The sequence below is a fragment of the Cervus elaphus genome, chromosome 24 (assembly GCF_910594005.1).
Source record: "Cervus elaphus chromosome 24, mCerEla1.1, whole genome shotgun sequence".
NCBI lineage: Eukaryota > Metazoa > Chordata > Mammalia > Artiodactyla > Cervidae > Cervus > Cervus elaphus.
In genome coordinates, this window is record NC_057838.1 from 43936784 (window position 1) to 43957646 (window position 20863).

At 40.0% G+C, this 20863-nt stretch overlaps 1 protein-coding gene across 5 annotated transcripts in view; it reads left to right on the forward strand.

Annotated features, from left to right (window-relative positions):
- The window catches only part of FRMD4B (FERM domain containing 4B), a 356738-nt gene that overhangs the window by 320992 nt on the left and 14883 nt on the right, over nucleotides 1-20863 (forward strand). For 4 of the 5 annotated variants that reach the window (XM_043886552.1, XM_043886549.1, XM_043886551.1 and 1 more), the window contains 8 exons: nucleotides 11184-11260; nucleotides 13064-13202; nucleotides 13679-13820; nucleotides 14728-14861; nucleotides 14957-15076; nucleotides 16226-16454; nucleotides 18981-19037; nucleotides 20562-20709. In XM_043886552.1, coding sequence (XP_043742487.1) covers nucleotides 11184-11260; nucleotides 13064-13202; nucleotides 13679-13820; nucleotides 14728-14861; nucleotides 14957-15076; nucleotides 16226-16454; nucleotides 18981-19037; nucleotides 20562-20709 — 1046 coding nt within the window. The remainder of the gene's footprint in view (nucleotides 1-11183; nucleotides 11261-13063; nucleotides 13203-13678; nucleotides 13821-14727; nucleotides 14862-14956; nucleotides 15077-16225; nucleotides 16455-18980; nucleotides 19038-20561; nucleotides 20710-20863) is intronic. The other variant, XM_043886550.1, reaches the window with a different exon arrangement.

The window sequence follows — 20863 nt, forward strand, 5'->3', positions numbered from 1 at the left end:
TAGCAATATACTCTGTTTGATATTTTTCCAACAAATTTTCTTGAGCCTGTTCTGTTTGCAAGGGCTCTGAATGTGTACTTTATATTCTTTATCTCATTTAAGGAAAAACCCATGTCTTAGTCATCAAGGCCCTGACAATATACCTGAAAAGAGAAAATCATATTCAAAATTAGAGATTTTTATTGAAAATATTTAATAAGCAGTGATGGTGGTTTAGCTGCTAAGTTGTGTATGACTCTTTGTGACCCCATGGACTGTAGCCCACCAGGCTCCTCTCTCCATGTGATTTCCCAGGCAAGAGTACTGAAGTAGGTTGCCATTTTCTTCTCCAGGGGATCTTTCCCTCCCAGGGATTGAACATAGGTCTCCTGCATTGCAGGCAGATTCTTCACCAGCTGAGCCACCAGGGAAGCCTGGGTACCAGTTTGTGAGAAGGGATGCCAGCTGTCAGCATCCAGAAAAGCCGTACAGGTATCTCTGGACGACAGGTCAGCATGGAATATACCAGACACATGCAGTGACCACTCTAGGTACTAACAAGTGTCATGAGATCAGCCCTGAGAAATTAGAGATTTGGCCACAGAAGGAATTTATATGAGATGACATTCTCCTGATCAGATTTTATGTTTTGCATTTTCTGATACCCAGGACATCTTCACCTAAACATTGCAAAAAATACTCGGAATGTTTTGTTCCTTGCATTTAAGACCTTATGTTTTATGTGTGCAAGGTTATAACATCACATCTGATGAAGTAATTTTCACTACCTGAGTGTGTACCATTGGGTGGTTGTTGTTGTTCAATTGCTAAGTTGTATCTAACTCTTTGCAACCCCATGAACTTCAGCACGCCAGCCTTCTCTGTCCTCCAGTACCTCCTGAAGTTTGCTCAAACTCATGTCCATTGACTCGGTGATGCCATCCAACCATCTTATCCTTTGTCACCTCCTTCTCCTCCTGCCTTCAGTCTTTCCCAGCATCAGAGTCTTTTCCAGTGAGCCAGCTGTTCGCATCAGGTGACCAAAGTATTGGAGCTTCAGCTTCATCATCAATCCTTCTAATGAATGTTCAGTGTTAATTTCCTTTAGAATGGACAGGTTTGATCTCCTTGCAGTCCAAGGGGACTCTTAAGAGTCTTCTCCAGCACCCAATTCGAAAGCATCAATTCTTTGGCACTCAGCCTTCTTTGTAGTCCAACTCTCACATCTGTACATGACTACTGGAAAAACTGTGTCTTTGACTATATGGACCTTTGTCAGCAAAGTGATATTTTACGAAATTTTAGTTCAGCACCCCAGACACTGAGAGCATGGCCTCTTGTTGTCTTATCAGTTGCTCTAAGTCCCTCTAGGAGGTAACATTTGCATTTAGAAAACAATCCAGACAGCTATTTATTTCTAAAGGCATTACCTAGTTGAGAAAAAGAGAACTCCAGAAATCATTATTTCATTGCAAAACTTTTATCATCATCTTCAACACCCACCACCTACCAAAGCATAGTTATGTTATTAACAGTGATGACTTAGCTTTTCTCAGTCTCTGTACTATCGATGTTGGGGGTCAGATCATTCTGTCCTGCGCATGGTCTGATATTCAGCAGTATCCCTGGCCTCTAACCACAAGATGCTAGAACAGCCTCCCCTCCAGTGTGAGAACCAAAAGTATCTCCAGACATGGCCCGATGTTCTGGCAGTTGTGGGTGAGGGTGGGAAGTGAAGCAAAATCATCGTTGATTGAATAAGTAAGTAAAACATGAGAGACTCAGAGTAAACCTTTTTTCTACAAATGGCTACTGTAATTGCTGCTCTTTTTTCCTGTGAGGCAGATCTGGGAATTACTCCTTTTTCCTCCCTTTTTTGGTTAACATAACAAATCTCCATAGTGTATTCTTCTCAGATGAGAAAGGCGGGATGCTGGGGATTTTGGAGCCATCGTCGTGCTTGAGTGTGAATCTCAGATCTGCACCTGTTTTGCTTTGTGACCTTGCTCTGTCTACTTAAGTCTCTCTGAGCCTCAGTCTTCTCTTCTGTGAAATGGAGCTAAATGCAGTACCTCCCCATAAGGTTGTTGGGGACACTCACTCTCAGTCACATATTTCACTGGTCAAAGATGGCTGGCTAAACAGAAGGTAGGTCAATTTGGCTTTCTCAAAGCTCATTATCCTACAAAATTCTAATTTTCTGGTACTCTGGAAGGCAAACAACACTGTCTTCCAACAGCACAAGAGACAGCTCTACACGTGGACATTACCAGGTGGTCAGTACTGAAATCAGATTGATTGTTTTCTTTGCAGCTGAAGATGAAAAAAATCTCTATACAGTCAGCAAAAATAAGACCTGGAGCTTACTGTGACTCAGATCATGAACTCCTTATTGCAAAATTCAGGCTTAAATTAAATAAAGTAGGGGAAACCACTAGACCATTCAGGTATGACCTAAATCAAATCCCTTATGATTATACACTAGAGGTGACAAATAGATTCAAGGGACTAGATACGGTAGACAGGGTTCCTGAAGAACTGTGGACAGAGGTTCGTAATATTGTCCAGGAGGAGGTGACCAAAACCATCCCAAAGAAAAAGAAATGCACGAAGGCAAAGTGGTTGTCTAAGGAGGACTTTAAAATAGCTGAAAAAAGAAGAGAAGCAAAAGGCAAAGGAGAAAGGGAACGATACATCCAACTGAATGCAGAGTTCCAGAGGTTAGCAGGGAGCAACAAGAAAGCCTCTAAATGAACACTGCAAAGAAGTAGAGGAAAATAATACAATGGGAAAGACTAGAGCTCTCTTCAGGAAAATTGGAGATACCAAGGGAATATTTCATGCAAAGATGGGCACAATAAAGGACATAAACAGCAAGGACCTAACAGAAGCAGAGGAGATTAAGAAGAGGTGGCAAGAATACACAGAAGAACTGTACAAAAAAGGTCTTAATGACCTGGATAACCATGGTGGTGTGGTCACTTCCCTAGAGCCAGACATCCTGGAGTGTGAAGTCAAGTGGGCCTTAGAAAGCATTACTATGAACAAAGCTAGTGGAGGTGATGGAATTCCAGCTGAGTTATTTCAAATCCTAGAAGATGATGCTGTGAAAGTGCTGCACTCAATATGTCAGCAAATTTGGAAAACTCAGCAGTGGCCACAGGACTGGAAAGGGTCAGCTTTCATTCCAATCCTGAAGAAAGGCAATGTGAAAGAATGTTCAAGCTATCATATAATTATACTCACCTCACATGCTAGTAAGGTAATGCTCAAAATCCTTTTAAGTGCCATTTTAGCAGTATGTGAATCAAGAACTTCCAGGTGTACAAGCTGGATTTAGAAAAGGCCGAGGAACCAGAGATCAAATTGCCAACATCCTTTGGATCATAGAGGAAGCAAGGGAGTTCTAGAAAAAAATTTGGTTCTGCTTCATTGACTGCACCAAAGTCTTTGTGTGGATCACAACAAACTGGAAAATTCTGAAAGAGATGGGAATACCAGAGTACCTTACTTGTCTCCTGAGAAACCTTGACTCCTGTTATAGGTCAAGAAGCAGCAGGTAGAACCAGATATGGAATAACAGACTGGTTCAAAATGGGAAAGGAGTACAATGAGACTGTATATTGTCACTCTGCTTAGTTAACTTATATGCAGAGTCCACCATGTGAAATGCCGGGCTGGATGAATCAGAAGCTGGAATAATATTGGTGGGAGAAATATCAACAACATCAGATATGCAGATGATACCATTTCTGCTTTCTAATGGCAGAAAGTGAAGAGGAACTAAAGAGCCTCTTGGTGAACGTGAAAGAAGCGAGTGAAAAGTGGGTTTAAAATTTCAGCATTCAAAAAACTAAAACCATGGCATCCATTCCCATCACTTCATGGCAAATAGATGGAGGAAAAGTGGAAACAGTGATTTCCACTTTCATTTCCAGTGGAAAAAAACATATATTTTATTTCCTGGGCTCCAAAATCACTGCGGATGGTGTCTGCAGCCACAAAATTAAAAGACACTTGCTCCTTGGAAAAAAAGTTATGACAAACTTAGCATATTAAAAAGCAGAGATATCACTTTGCCAACAAAGATCCATATAGTGAAAGCTAAGCTATGGTCTTTCCAGTAGTCATGTATGAATGTGAAAGCTGGACCATAAAGAAGGCTGAGCACTGAAAAATTGATGCTTTTGAACTGTGGTGTTAGAGAAGACTCTTGAGAGTCCCTTGGACTGCAAGGAGATCAAGCCAGTCAATCCTAAAGGAAATCAACCCTAAATATTCATTGGTAAGACTGATGCTGAAGCTCCAAAAGTTTGGCCACCTGATGATGCAAAGAGCCAGCTAATTGTAAAAGACCCTGATTTGGGGAAAGATTGAAGGCAGGAGGAGAAGGGGGTGACAAAGAGTGAAATAGTTGGATGACATCACCGACTCAATGGACATGAGTCTGAGCAAACTCCAGGAGATGGTGAAGGACAGGGAAACCTGGCTTGCTGCAGTCCATGGGGTTGCAAAGAGCTAGACAGGAGCGAGCAACTAAACAACAGCAACAAGCTGGCTTGTAGGTACTAACAACATACTCATCAGGTGTAACTTTTTTTACATGAAAAAAGATAAGTAATACTGTGATCTTCTTTTGCTTCAAGTTATAGCAGGGAAATTACTCTGAGTCATTATTTGAGGTACAGTCATACTCCACGGCTGTGACTATCCCAAATTTAGTCTTTTCCAGGTGAATCTGCAGTTTAATGATTAACCTGTGTTATAAGTGCTATTAAAAAAAAAAAAAAAGTTTCTGATGACATCTTTCCTATCATTACCTAGTGTTAAAACTTTGGACCCTGTCAGCTTTCAATCCATCAAGATTCACAGACAGTTGAATCCTTTCTGTCTAAGACTTTTCCATGTCTTTCACTACTCCAGAGGTCCCCCTAGCTGGCGCATGCTTCTCGGCATTTTTTATGTGTTAGGGCATGTCCCTTCTTTTTCTGAGCGCTTCAGACCGGAGGGAACTTGCTAGCTTGCTGCCATGAGTCTCCCTGTGGGCGTGCCCTTGACCTGTCCCCATGTCCCTCCTCTATGACCTTGGCAATACAGAAACAGTGAACAGATTTCCTACCTAGAGGGTGTAGCAGGAAACGACCAATGAAATCAACAGAGATAGAGCAGTTTTTACAGAGGCTGAAGCTCATAGCTTTGGAAACCTAAGGGACACAGATGTGTCAACAGAATAACTTGACTGTTTCTCATCGGTGGAAAGACAGATGTGGGATCCAGACAGCTGTTTTGAGTTCTAGTTCTGCTATTAAGTGGGTTTCCCTGGTGGCTCAGATGGTAAAGAATCTGTGTGCAATGCAGGAGACCGGGTTCAAACCCTGTGTTGGGAAGATCTCCTGGAGAAGGAAATGGCAACCCACTCCAGCATTCTTGCCTGGCGAATCCCATGGATGGAGAAGCCTGGCAGGCTACAGTCCACGGGGTCACAGAGAGCCGGACATGACTGAAACACTTCACTTCTGCCATTAAGTGGCTCTTCTCCATTTTGAGAAAAGATGATAAAATAAGGGAATTGGACTGAGAGTCCCTAATGGATACAACTGACTGTGTCACTTAACTAAATGTTGATTCTGAGCCAGGCACTGTGCTAAGTGCTTTGTGAACATGGTCTCAACTAAACCCTTCCAACAATCCTCTGAGGCAGGTGTTGTTGGTCCCATTTTACAGATGAGGAAACTGAAACTGAGGAAAGTTAAGCAACTTGCCAAATAAAGCACATGTGTTGAAATCAGTATGTATGCCAAGGCACTCTGATATGGTCCAGTTGGTTCAGGTAATCATCACAAGGGAGGGGAGCTGGTCATTATTTTCCAACGAGAACAGGACTTTGCATGTACAAGGTGGACAAGATATATTTGTTAATTGAAGAGGAATGTGTAGAGGACAAGAGCGACTTAAGTATGTGACTTCTGGTTTCCTAAAAGTCCTTGTGCTTTCCCTTATAGTCTTTTTTTCTAAAGTTTGTGATCTCAGATATTTAGGAATCAGTGTGATTGTAGAATAGGAAGGGGAAAGGTGATTTCTTCCAGTTCTTTGAGTCTATATTGGAGGGATCTAACTAAATATGGATTATAGGTTTCAACAAAATTGCTTAAATACTCAACCCATGCATCTCATTAAAGCATAATTGTTTAGTTGCTCGGTTGTTTCTGACTCTCTGCAACCCCATGGTCTGTAGCCACCAGGCTCCTCTGTCCATGGGATTTCCCAGGCAAGAATACTGGAGTGGGTTGCCATTTCCTTCTCCAGGGGATCTTCCTGACCCAGGGATCAAACCCAAGTCTCCTGCATTTGCAGGCAGATTCTTTACCACTGAGCCACCAGGGAAGCCTCATAAGTGTAATAATGTGTGGCAAATTATTCTAAAACTGTCAACTTCCTTCACATCTAAGGATAAAGGGAATAGATTCTGACTATGGTATTATATACACATTCACTTTTAAAATGGGATTTGATTCAGCTTTGGTTTTCTTTGTCAGTTATTACATTTTTGACACTTTGTTTTTCTAAGAGAAGGTGATTTGTAACCTAAGGAAATATTCTTTTCCTATTGTAGTTTTTTTTATTATCTCTTTGCTACTATCACTGTTCTCATTGCTTCTGTCTGACTTTTTCAGTTGTATCTCTATTTATTTTGTAATCTCAAAGTTAATCCTAACTATTATTTCATCTCTTGCTATCTTCTTCCTTGTTTTGATGGTAAAGAGCATAACGAATCATTCTATATGAGCATAGAGTAGAAGAACTATACAAGATAAATATAGAGCTTCAAAACTGTCACCCATCAGGCTCCTCTGTCTATGGAATTCTGCAGGCAAGATTACTGGAATGGGTTTCCATTTCTTTCTCCAGGGGATCTTCCCAACCCAGGAATCAAACCCGCATCTCTTTCATCTCCTTTATTGGCAGGCGGATTCTTTACCACTGCACCACCTGGGAAGCCCAGAAAGAAGTCTGAAAGACCTAATTTATAGTTTTATTGTCACCATACAAGGATTTCCTTTCATCACTAACACCATGAATTCTGAACAGAACACAATTTCAAATTCAACCCTATTAGTGCATGCCACGTAAACAACAATAAATACCAATTAATGATTGTCGTTAGGCTTGTTTAATGATCGCTTTAGGAAACAGTCCAGTTTCATGCTCTTAACTCTGTGTGGCAAAGCAAATAAAACTCTTCTCCCACCCCACCCTCCCCTGCAAATCTCCAAGAGTGGGAATTTCATTTTGGAAAAAAAAAATCTTTCTATTTTAATATTACAAATTTTCTCTATACACATACATGCATAAAATATAATATATATAGTGGTGTTGGTGGTTTAGTCGCTAAGTCATGTCCAACTCCTGTGACCCCATGGATTGTAGCTTGCCAAACTCCTCTGTTCACAGAATTCTCCAGGCAAGAATACTGGAGTAGGTTGCCATTTCCTTCTCCAGGGGATCATCCCGACCCAGGAACTGAACCTTGGTCTGCCTGCAGTGCAGGCAGATTTCTTTTCCGACTGAGCTATGAGGGAAGATTCAATATATATAGTAGCCTTGTTCTATCCTGTAAGACATCATACCCTATAATAGTGCTTCTCTGTATGGGGTCCAGTATTCTGCAAGCAGTGGAGAATGTAAAGCATACTTAGCTCCCTTGTGCCTTCCTTTGAATCTTGATCTTTTTCCTTAAATGGTTTCTTGCAACTCTTCTTCATCTTGCAGGTGATTTAGAGTTGTTTAGTCACTCAGTCATGTCCAACTGTTTGCAACCCAATGGGCTATAGCCCACCAGGCTTCTCTGTTCATGGAATTTTCCAGGCAGGATTACTGGCGCGGTTTATTAACATGTCAGGCCATTTCTCTCTGTCCGTCTGTTTCTTGCTGCATTGTGCGGCTTGACTTGCAGGGATCTTACTTCCCCCATCAGGGATTGAACGCCAGGCCATGGCAGTAAAAGCACCAAATCCTAACCATTAGACCACCAAGAGAAGCTTCCCTTATGACTCAGAGGTAAAGCATCTGCCTGCAATGCAGAAGACTTGGATTTGATCCCTGGGTTGGGAAGATCCCCTGCAGAACAGAATGGCAATCCACTCCAGTGTTCTTGCCTGGGAAATCCCATGGACAGAGGAGCCTGGTGGGCTACAGTCCATGGGGTCCCAAAGAGGCAGACGTGACTGAGCATGCATACACTGGAGGCCACCAGGGAATTCCTCGTCAGGCCATTTCTCTTAAATAGAGACCCCAGCAAGTCAGGTCAGCCTGGTGGCTATCTCTCTGACATTTTCCCCTTATCCTTCCACTGGCCCAAAATCTTGAGTGACTTTGATCAAAGAGGGACCTCGTACTCACGCTCTAAGGAAAACACTGGCCAGAAGGACAGGAATGAAGATTGGGCAATTGACTGCTGGTGCCAGGTGCGTTCCTAGGCGTGTTGAATGAGTAAAGGAATCCACTTCACCTCAGTTCCACTGGCATTTTCAGAGTCTCATCCTGGCTCTCTGAGATCTAGATAGAACTCCAAGATAGTTTAAAAGCACAGTAGAAGAATGATTTCAGAAATTTGAAAAGACAAGCTAGCTTATTTCCAACTGCCAGCTAGATCAAGTGCCACTACAGTTAGAAGTGTTTTCCTAGCTACTTCAAACAGTGATAAGAATCACACAGGTAATACCTGTCTAAATTAGATGATTCCCAATGGTTAGGAAGTGGAAATCTCACTCTCATATGAAATAGACTGACCACTGTTCATTTTATACAAACTTCTATAATTTTTAGAAATTAAAAAAAAAAACAGGAATACCAAGAATGTGACAATACCTGCCTAACCACTTAAACTGATGATTATGAATATTTTGTTATATTGACTTCATCTTATTTTTAGTAATAAAATAAACATGACTGGTAACATTGAAGTTTGTGGTGCCATGAACCCCTCGTACATTCTACTGTCCTGAACCACTGTCACGAATGAAGTTTGTGCCATTCCTGTGCACTTATGTACTATTACAGGCACATATAAGAAATCACATTTTGCAAAAACTCCAGGGATTGAACTCATAGCAGTGAAAGCGCCAGGTCCTAACTACTGGGCCACCAGGGAATTCCCCCTACCCCGCTCCCCCATTACAACAACTTTTTAAGATTTCAGATGGGGAAATGGCTTTGCCTTTCAGACTTAAAAATGCAGGCTCATTCCCATAACTTCGTTTGCAAACCCAGTTGCCATCTCATTTTTTCAAACTCTTTTAAAATTAGCTGAAACCTTTCACCCTTTAAGTAGGATTTTTGCTGCAGGGGGCTGTCTGTTCTCAACTCTGGGATGTGTCGAATGGAGAGCCTTGTGTTTCACGTTTGTAAGTGATAAGAGGGGGAGGTGGCAGCTTTACAGAGATCAGGTTTCAAGTCCAGCCCTAGTTTTTATGTGTGTGGGAATGGACGCAAAGGAAAACACAGCTGAGCTGCATTGTGGCTCTTCCTGTCGAACCTGTTCGCGGCCAGGGTGAGTAAACCGGGAGCAACGTCTCCTTCGCCCAGCCTCCAGTGAAATTTGTGCCCGGATTCAAAGCAACTTACTTCCCAGGAAATACCATCTGAATCTCCCCCATACCCCGTGTGGAAAGGGCATCTCTCTCCTGGGGAAATCAGCTAGAGAGAACTTGGCCGTCCTCTCCCTGATGGAGGAAGGAATGGAACCGGGGTGGTGTCACTTGGAGGAATTGCTGATGTCAGGAGCGAGTCAGCCGTGGGAGGCTTGGTTTGTGAAACTGAGTTACACCTAAGTGTCTTAGGAAACTCCGTGCCGAACTCACCGGAGCTGCCCGGCTGGGACAGGAGGGAGCGGGGGAGGGAGAGAGCACCTCGGAGATTCCCTTCCCCTTGCTATCCCACTTGTGGAACCTTGGGATTAAAAGACATGAAAGCCTGGAAACTACAGACATTTTAGGAAATCGGTATGTACCTTTAAGCTCCCACGAATTCCTCTTTTTACCTGGGTGAGGGTTGTAGTTAGACTCTACGTGCTCAGACGACAAAGGGCTGTGTTCTCAGTGGGTGATGGTTTATTTCACTGGGGTGGGGGGCCCAGTTTGAACAGGTCTGTCTCCCAGCTGTATGTGCATAGGAACCATCAGCTTGTGCTGTTCCTTTTAAATGAGGTTGGTGAAAAGTCTTGGTTCCTGTACCCCAGGAAATGGTTTTGCTGGTGGTGCATTGCGGAGAAGTTATTTTCTTAATGATCAGAATGTTTTATGAAGATTCTTTGAACGTAAGTTAAAAATCCAGCTAAAGTCTAATAATGGAATGAAATTGCTGTACTAGTATTTCTCTGGCCAACAAGACTGGGATAGAGAAAAGGAATTCCCAACTATGAAGTCAAAGTTCAAAGGACAAGCTGGATCTCAGGCTAATGTGAAGGGTTGGGAATGAACCCAGAAAATGCAGGAGGGCCCACTCAATTCTGTAAATGCGCTGCTTTTTACACGTTAAATTTTCAGATGCCCATTGCTAGTAAGTTGTATTTCTCCCACCCAACTGACAGATAACACCTCGTGCAGCATTAGAGTATCAACAGTGGGAATATGTTGATGAATTCTCTTACAAAAACTGGAAGCTCTAGCTCAGAAACCGAGAGGGCAGTGTCAGCATTCACTCCCATCCCACCAAGCCTCCAATTCCTAGCACTCAGTTCCTGTGGCATTTAGGGGAACTCTTGTAGGCGGGGAAATTATCACGGAGAATCACCCCTGCTTGGGGTTCCGTTTTACTTTCACTTTGCATTCTTTTGAAATTTAATCTGTGGTCTTATTGAAACATCCCTTTGAATCTCTTTCCATTTAAATATGAAGTCAACATCTTTGATCAGAAGGCATGTGCTTACTGGAATCTACAGTTTCCTTACTCACTCTTTTATTTAGTTGAGTCAAAGGAAAAATAGTATGCATGTTCCCCACAGTTGCTTGGTTTTATTGTTCAAGAAACAGTGGTGAAGTGAAGATTACTGTCAAAAGAAGGAATAAAGTAGTTTCACGCTATAGTTGGTTTGTAAAAAAAAAAATCTTAATTCTTGATTTTTTTATTATTAAGCTGATTTCTAGCCTTAGTAAAAGTTACATTAATTAAAGCTGTGTGGTGTTTCTGTTTTCTTCATTTCTTAGTTATTCCAATGGAAACAGCTGGAGAACTTATATTTCCGTGAGAAAAAGTTTGCTGTTGAAGTTCACGATCCACGGAGGTGAGAATAAAAGCCTTTTTTTCTGTATGGGTCCGGTGACTAGCCACATATGCTGCTATGAATATTCATGTGCACATGTTTTCATTTCTCTTGTGTACATACCTAGGAGTAGAATTGCTTGATCAAATCGTAACTCTTTCTTTGACCTTCTGAGGAACTGCCAGACTGTTTTCCAAAGCAGCTAACCCTTTTACATCCCTACCAAAACTGTGCATGGGTTCATTTTCTCCACATCCTCTAATATCTGTTATTTTTCTGTGTGTGTGTGTGTGTGTATGTGTGTGTGTGTGTATGTGTGTGTGTGTGTGTAAATAGCCATCCTGATGGTGTGCAGCGATAACTCATACTGGTTTGGATTTGCTCGCCAAGCATCTTTTCATGGACTCATTGGCCATTTGTCTACCTTCTTTAGAGAAGTGTTTAGCAAGACAAATGATTTTATTTTATTTTTTTAAGAGTTTGAACTTTTTTTTCATTTATTTTTATTAGTTGGAGGCTAACTACTTTACAATATTGTAGTGGTTTTTGCCATACATTGACATGAATCAGCCATGGATTTACATGTGTTCCGCATCCTGATCCCCCCTCTTGCCTCCCTCCCCATCCCATCCCTCTGGATCTTCTCAGAGAAATGTTTATTCAGATCCTTTGCTCATTTTTAAGTTTGGTATTCTTGGTCACTTAAAAAAAAAAGTTCCTAAATTATCAACATGAATTAAAGTCAAGATATTGTAGGCTCTCCAAGTTCCTCAGAAGAATTTCTTATCAGCCCTCAGTGGTTGCTTTTCAGATATAAGTTTATGGATATTTGGAGGTCAGAGGGATGGAGGAAACAGCTGTGGCAAAAAGATGACCTGAAGATATAAGGCAGATTCCTACAAAGAACACTGGTGCTCTTCTTCCCCCAACCCTGCCCCGCCCCCCCCCCCCTTTCTTTTTCTTGCTCTGTCCCCCTCTGACCCTCTCTCTTCATCCAGTACATAAGCAGTAATCTGGGCCAGTTTTGGACATGCATATTATCAGACAGTATTATTATGTTCATCCTCTGATAGTGCCAAAGCCAGACAATTACACCTAGATCTGAGATGCTCTTTCCTTGGAGGAAGGTACTAATCCCACAGGTCGTGATTGCTTGATCTTTAAAGTAACACGTTTATTCTCACCTTTTTGTGATGGTCCCACATCCTGTGGTCTTTAATTTGATGTTTTTAGTACAGTCTCCAATGTGGCTGATTCTCATCTGCTTTGAAATAATTTTTATTTTCTATTATTTCCAGTATCATGCTTCTGTGCAGAGTACAGAATGTTTATATTTATGTATATAAGCCTACTAGACTTAGGTTTTTCTAAAATATTATATGGTTGACATATTAATAATCATTTTCTCTTAATTACTTTCTAAATTTTCATTTTGTATTAGAGCATAATTGTTTTTTTTCTTTTTTTTTTCTTAAGAGCATAATTGTTTAACCATGTTGTGTTAGTTTCATCTGTACAGCAAAGTGATTCAGTTATACATATACATGTGTCTATTCTTTTTCTAATACTCTGCCCATTTTCTCATATTCTTTTGAAGATGTGTGTTTGTGTTGTTTAATATACTGCTTTTACAAGAAGATATTACCCAGATGTGATTGGCTTTCTCATAAAAAGGAGAAAATCAGAAGCTTGGACCTTGAAGGCAAGGGTGTGGCAGAAGAAAAAACAATTAAGGAGATGCTTTGTTACAACATTACCCACTGGGTACATTTGATGTTATGCTGGGCCAGAAACAAATCATGAGTGCTTTCCTTAATCTTTTAGGATTTCGGTATCCAGAAGAACCTTTGGGCAGAGTGGCCTCTTTGTGCAAACGTGGTATGCGAACTCCTCTCTCATCAAGTCCATCTGGGTGATGGCAATTAGTCAGCATCAGTTTTACTTGGACCGGAAGCAAAGCAAAGTAAGTAACTGAAAGTATTTCTACAAGGACAAAGTCCCATCCCTCATTTACTTTCCGTTCAGAAGATAAACTTCCTTAGAAAAGATGCAACCTCATGGGTTTTTGTTTCTTGAGTCTTGTTTTTTTTTTTTAACTTTACTACCAGTTTTAATTTTTCTTACATTTAACAGATGGGCAACATATAGCCTGCTCTGAAAGTTGTAAGATTTGCCAACTTTTAGGCATTGTGTGTGTGTGCACTCATGACTTTTTAATGTTAATGATTGAACTATACCATGAGGAAGAATCATGCCTGATTAATGAAACATTTTAGCGACAAAGCTGAAGTCTGAATTTTTTTTCTGAAAAATATCACTATAGTATGTAAAAATTCTATATTGTCCTTTGTGTTGACATTTTTATTCCATATTAACTGAATCATTTTATTAATTCAGAATAGGTGTGACTGAATGAATTCCCTTTCCATGTTGTATTAGGCAAAAATTCCTTCAGCCAGGAGTTTAGACGATATCGCAATGGACTTGACGGAGACAGGAGCACCAAGGGTCTCCAAACTGGTAACACTCGAGGCAAAAAGCCAGTTCATTATGGCAAGCAACGGCAGTTTAATTTCCTCAGGTAATATTTTTGGGTTAGAGAGCGTGCAAGCCATCTGTATCTTAATTTACATTTTTGTTGTTGTTGTAAACCACTTTTAAATGTATCTTTTAACCCATTATTTCTGGAATAAGTAAGCATATGAGAATCTGTAGTGTACAGCAGTTTTGAATAAAATTCTGAAATTACTTTTTAAAAGAATATGAAGCAAGTTAAGTTATAAAGTTCAGGTTGTGTAATTAACACTAGCAGCAGCAGCTGAGACAGTGAGTGCCTCGGGGTAGCTTGCAAGAATATTTTCTCCCCATCAGGTCCATCAGCTTTTTTTTCTCCAATGTGTGGTTTTTGATACAGACAGTTGTCTAATTTTCCATTTAACATAAAATCAACCATGATTACAACCCTCGAACTCCATCTCACCCGCAAAGTGATTTTTGCTCCTAAACCCTTACTCTGCAGACATTTATATGAGAGTATCACTAAGTATATGTAATTCACTAACAATATTCTCATCTAAATCCCATTGTCAGCTTGTGAATCTGAAACATAGAATATCCTTGCCTTGCTTACTTTCCAAAAGAACATTCCAAACAACTATCTCTAGGAGCATCTTACCTTCTCTCCTGCTCAGAAAAATGAATTTTTTCATTGAGTGTGTCTGAAACATTAAACATTTTATCATTGCTTCCCAAATGACTGAACCGAAATGCAGAAGGCATATATTATTACCAGGTTCTGTTAGATGCCCAGAAGCATGAGAAAATGTTCTCCAGTTTCCTTTTATTATGTTCAGAAACAAGGAGAAAAGAAAGAAACTATTATTAAATAGCAGGTTTGGCTTAAAAATCCTTTGTCCTCTGAAAAGGAAGGAAACATGCGTGTGTAAACCTTCCCTGCCCTCCCTCCCCACCCCCCACCCCACCTCCAGGTTCTCAAGACTCAGAAGTCAGTGAGGAGCAAAAGAGAGAGAAGATCCTTGAACTCAAGAAGAAGGAGAAACTGTTGCAAGAAAAGCTCCTGAAGAAAGTTGAAGAGCTTAAGAAGATCTGTTTGCGGGAGGCTGTGAGTGTCTTCTGCTTTGGGGAACATTTCAGATTGTGTTTGACAGTTCCAGCCAGGGTCAGTAATCTCCCTCTTGGTTCTGTCCTGTTTCATAGGAGCTCACAGGCAAAATGCCCAAGGAGTATCCTCTGAATGTAGGTGAGAAACCTCCTCAGGTCAGAAGGCGTATAGGTACCGCGTTCAAATTAGATGACAACTTGCTGCCAAGTGAAGAGGTATGGGCACCAGTTCTGAGTACTTCTATCAACAGTGAGGCAGAAGAGCTGTCAGTTGAATGTAGCTGACTTGTTCCTTTGGATTTTGAGTTACTGTTGTATATTTTTATCTCACCAGTTAAAGGTGATCATGGAGACCAAGTTGAATTCTTTCCTTCATGCACAGTTTAGTTAAAATTGAGTTCTCATGACTTTACTCCTCCAGACACAGTATTAAATGAACTCCTAAGTATTTATAAATTGAGAAACATTATTTTAAGAATTAAGAATTCCAGCACTAGAGTCTCCCACTTAAAACAGTAGCCTTTGGCAAATCATTGACCTCTCTGAAGTCTCAATTCTCTGGTTTTCTTGTCAATAAAATGAGGGTAATGATTGTTCTTGCCTCTGAGAGATGCAAGGAGTATTCAGTGAGATAACACATGTATAGCACTTTAGGTATAATAAAGTTAAAAGATTTGTTAGCCAATAGAGAGGGTACTTTCCTATTTGTGTTATCAGACAGTATGACCCTATTCATGTTTCTTGTAGAAATTTGGCCATCTTGGCTTTAGAAAATAGTAGCGGTTTCCATTAATAACAAAGTGAGCATTGCTGTTTATTAAGTGTTGAGTGTATACCCAGCTCTGAGCTAAGCAATGCACATACATTGTTTTCTTTCTTCTTCACCGTACTTGCATAAGGTGGATGTTGCATCCATTTTACAAGTAAAAAAACTGAAGCATTAAAAATTAGATAATATCTCCAGGGCCATGCAACCAGGAATTACCCAGAAAGAAGAATGGAATCTCAGTTTATCTGTTTCTAAAGCTGTGCATATGACTATAACATTCTCTGGCTACGAATCTTGGGTGAAAGATCCCTTCTTGAAAAATATGATCTTCATCCAACCAGTTGCATGAATGGAAGGCCAATTCCCTTCTTTGAAAAGGAAAGAGAATTGGACTGTTAAGTTAAAGTAAATGGAGGAGGGAGGTCTTGTCTTCTGGGAAACTATTTGAGAATATCTAAGCAGTAAAACTTAGGAAGATCTCATTCACAAAGAGCATCCGATGTGAGAATGCATGAGAAAGAGAAATTTTATTATCCAGGACATATGAGAGTGACTGTGTGTGTCCATAAAAATAAAGCAATATCATGTGAATGCAGGATCCTGCTTTGCAAGAACTGGAGAGCAATTTCCTAATACAGCAAAAGCTGGTTGAGGCTGCGAAGAAGCTTGCCAATGAGCCCGACCTTTGCAAAACCGTGAAGAAAAAACGAAAGCAAGATTACACGGATGCAGTGAAAAAGCTTCAGGAGATTGAAAATGCTATAAATGAGTACCGCATTAGATGTGGAAAGAAACCCAGCCAGAAAGCAACAGTTATTTTACCAGGTTAGTAACTAGTGGGGTTTTTTTGAGTCACCTAAGTCAGTCCTCTTGATGGAATGTACTGTTACCAAACCAGTTCATTTGATGAGCGAGAAAAGAATGGATTGATCCTTAAGTTTCTTAGGATAAAAATGATTCGGAATTTCATTTTTACAAGTATGTTAACTTGGTTTTCTGTGACCTTCTCACTGTTTTAATACTATACTATTGCATTGCTTTAATTTTCAGGATGAAAGAGCTTTACACAGCAATATTGTTTCCCAATAAGAGAGATTCATCTTTAACTGGCTTGATGTCATTGCAAGAAATATATTTGAAAACACAGAGTATTAAGACAGCTGGGCCCTACATAATAGTTTCTCAGAGATTTTTAATGCAGCAGACCATGTATTTTTTTAAGGACTTATCCAATATATGTGGATAGAAAAGAACTCTTACAACTACGGTTATTTACGGAGGCTATTTATGGACATATGTTCCTATTGTATTATGAAATGCAGAAGGCAGAATACAAAATTGTAGCCACAACATAGTCCTGACATTGTATAAATATGTACGCATAGAGACTGGTTGGGCAAGAGTTTAAATATATTAATAGTTGTAGAATTTCATGTCAATTTTCTTCTTAATTCTCTTGAGTGTTTTCAAAATTCTCAACATCATGAATCTAAAACTAATATTCAGAAAAAAATTAAACTGAAAAATCTCATTTAGGTGGATTTCAAGTCCAACTGGCCTTCTATGTTTATTAGCATGATTTTTAGCCTTGATCATTGGTTGAAATATGATTATTTCTTTTGATTCCAAGACATTTTTTCTCCCCATTTAAGCATCTGTGAAATTGGGATAATTCTTATTCTAGATGAGGCATTACAGTTACGATCAGTATTTTTTCTTTTTTTTTACGGGGATATCAAGTAGTTATACATCTTAGATTTGACGAAATATGGTAATGAGGTTTAAAGTATACTCAGCTTTAGGGCATATGATTTGAAAAGCAGAGATACGGCTTTTTGGTAAGTGAATGCATGGACATCAACACACAAGTGTTCGTCAGCTACAGCTGGGGAATTTAGGATGGTTTTGACTCAATGCAAAATCCAGTTGGCCTCGTTGGTGGCCACACTCTGGACCTATAGGAGATGGGTGGTGAGCAGGGCACTTAATTTTGATAGCCATTTGTTGTGGCCCATTCATCTCCAACTGTGTAAGATTCAAATGTTATCCTTTATAGTGACTGACATTTGGGCAGCAGTGATGCCAATGCTTGAGTATATATCGGGTGGATTATTTTTAAAGCCTGCCTGACAGCTGACTATACTGGCATCTTGCCTTCAAGCCCTACCATGTGTCCAATGAAGAGACAGTCCTCTTGGCTCTGATGGAGATTAATTTTAGATTGGATGGGGAGATTCACTTCATAATGGCTTTGAAGCTTACATTGAGGTGTCACATTTGCCTGTACCCTTGCCCATCCTTGACAACTGAATATGGAAAGATTTGCCAAAGCACATCAACACATCAGAGATGTCACTTTTTAAAAAAAATTTTATTGGCATATAGTTGCTTTATAATATTGTGTCAGTTTCTGCTGTAAAGCAAAGTGAGATGTCGCTTTTTGCTAAACCCATTTTGTAACATTTGACAAGCACCAATAATAATCACATTTTTATGGGCATTTCCAACCACCAGACTTCTTTCACTAGAATGGTGTATGTAGGTAACCAAAGTAATAAGTATAGTTAATATTTATTGAGCATTTGTCTTGTACCAGGAGCAAGGCCAAGGGCTTTACATCTATTATGTCATCGAATGCTCACCAAAGTGCTAAACACCAGGTACTATTCTCATCCTATTTTAGAGTTGAGCTAAATGATGCTTGGAGAGATTAAGTAATTTGCCCAGGGTCTCCCAGCCAATAATTGACAAAACCAAGCTTTGAATCCAGGTCTATCTCTTTGAGTGGTTCTCAACCAGTGGCAAAGTGGCAATTTTGCATCCCTGGGAAGTGTCTGCAGACATGTTTGATTGTCAAAACTGAGGGTGGGGATGGTACTGATATCCAGGGATAGAAGCTGGAGATCCTACAGTGCAAAGGATAGCACCCCCCAACAAAGAATTATCTAGTCTAGAATGTCAGTAGTGCTACCCACTGTTAGGAAACCCTAGTCTGATTGAGAAGCTTCTGTACCACAAAAGTCCTCACTCTATCAAGAAAAAGCCCTTCTCTTAAGAAGAGAGCTCAGAAAATAAGTTATCCTAACAGTGCAGTAGATTCTCAAAGGAAGGTTCTCAAGTCAGTTCCATTGTAAGAAATAATCCAGTGTAATATTTGTATAGTAGGTAAGATGTTTATGTCTTAAGTGGTCAATGAGTCCATTCTCACAACAGTTAATTACTCCTAATGCACTATAACTGGTTGCATTTATCTAACTAAAATAAGATGCACTCCATTGAAAATTGTTTTATTGAGCTATTAGGGGTGTCCAAAGGCACTGTTGTACTAAAGACAGTTTATTTTGTTCACAGAAGACATCATCCCATCAGAAAGTAGCTCCTTGTCTGACACTACCACCTATGATGATCGTAAGTAGCTCTCCCTTTTCAGTTTAAAATGTTACATATTCTGAAATACTAAGCAATTTTTTGAGTAGGAAAGCCTATTTATTACTCTTTTGGGAAAAGTAGAATCAACTAGCTTACATTTATGAAGAATGGTTGGGAAAGGGGTTAAGATTAGCTTTTACACAGGTTGTGCTATGCTATGCTTAGTCGCTCAGTCATATCTGACTCTTTACAACCCCATGGACTGTAGCCCACCAGGCTCCTCTGTCCGTGGGGATTCTCTGTGCAAGACACTGAAGTGGATTGCCATGCCCTCTTCCAGGGGATCTTCCCAACCCAGGGATCAAACCCAGGCTTCCCTTTACACAGGTTAGCTCAGGATTAAATATAATACCGTACAAATCACATGACTTCGGTGAATCAAAGTACCATAACATGAGTAAATAGGTATCTTGATAAGGTTTGTAAGGTTCTGCAGGATTTTTTTTTAAGCTTTTGAATTAGCTATAGATTCACAGGCAGTTGCAAAGTAATAGTCATTCACCCAGCTTTGTCCAGTGGTGACATCTTATATATTTGGTGTCTAATAACAAAACCAGGAAATGAGTGTTGTGCAGGCTACACTACAGTACCAGGAAATAATGGAAACTTTGATTTTTCTGTCTACTTATTCTGGATAAGTGGGAGTTTATTTTCCTTAGGAAGAAGCACATATTTTAGAAATTGTGTTACATGTTACTGTGTCGGTTTCCTAGAAGCAGACCTTATCTATTGTCATGACGCATGTTCAGCACATTTCATGATGGAATGGATTTCATATCAAGTGGTAGAATATTTCCTTATAATCCCTTCCTTGTGCTTAAGCAGAGGAGCTGGCTGTCTGTTTGATGTGACTTAAAGAATTCAGAAAAAAAAAAAAAAAGAATTCAGGAAGCCACTAAACCCTACTGCTTTATCTTCTTCCAAATGGAATGGTTTGCGAAAGTCTGCCATTTCAGAACTCTTCTTAGCTGAGGTTTGGCCATGCTTGCCAACTGCTCTTTGAAAATACAAATATCAGTGAGAGACATTAACAAGTCCCTAATGACTCATCAGGAATCAGTTTCATTCCTGTCAGAGATAGGATAAGTCTTTGGTCAGCCAAGGAGGCCTAAAAATGTTAAAATAAAGCTCGGCAAAACTGATCCAGTCCAACTTTACAGGCCAACTTCCTCTTGACCCCTTATACACTGAGATTTTTCTGTGGTATAACTCTTGTAAAGCATCACCCATTACACCTGAGAGATTTATGTGCTCAAAGTGGCTCCTATTGAGTTGACAGCAGTTGGGTCCCTCCCCACAAGAACATTCAGTAATTTCTATTTTCTATTGTGTAAAATATAAAAATACATTTCCTGGAACTTAAACACTTTTAAAATTACATTCTTTGGAACAACATTTTACTCACCAGACAGATCTTCCACTTTATTTGGGGGAGGGACGTGTTGGCAAGGCATTTGTTTACTTTTTTATTTATCTAGTTATTCATTCATTCACTTATTATAGCCAATGATACCTTCACTCTTGCTGGGCAGCGATCAAGTTCAGTACCTCATTCTCCAAGAATTCTTCCTCCCAAGTCTCTCGGTATTGAGAGAATCCATTTCAGAAAGTCGTCCATCAATGAACAGTTTGTGGATACCAGACAGTCCAGGTAAGAAGACACATCATCAGTGAGGTGAATGCCTCACCACTGTAAGATGTTTTCTCCAAAACAGTCAACCTATTTCTGTTTTATCCTGTTTATTCTTTCAGAAAGGATTATCTTATAAAATCAAGTGTAGAATCTAACCCAGTTATTTGTTGTT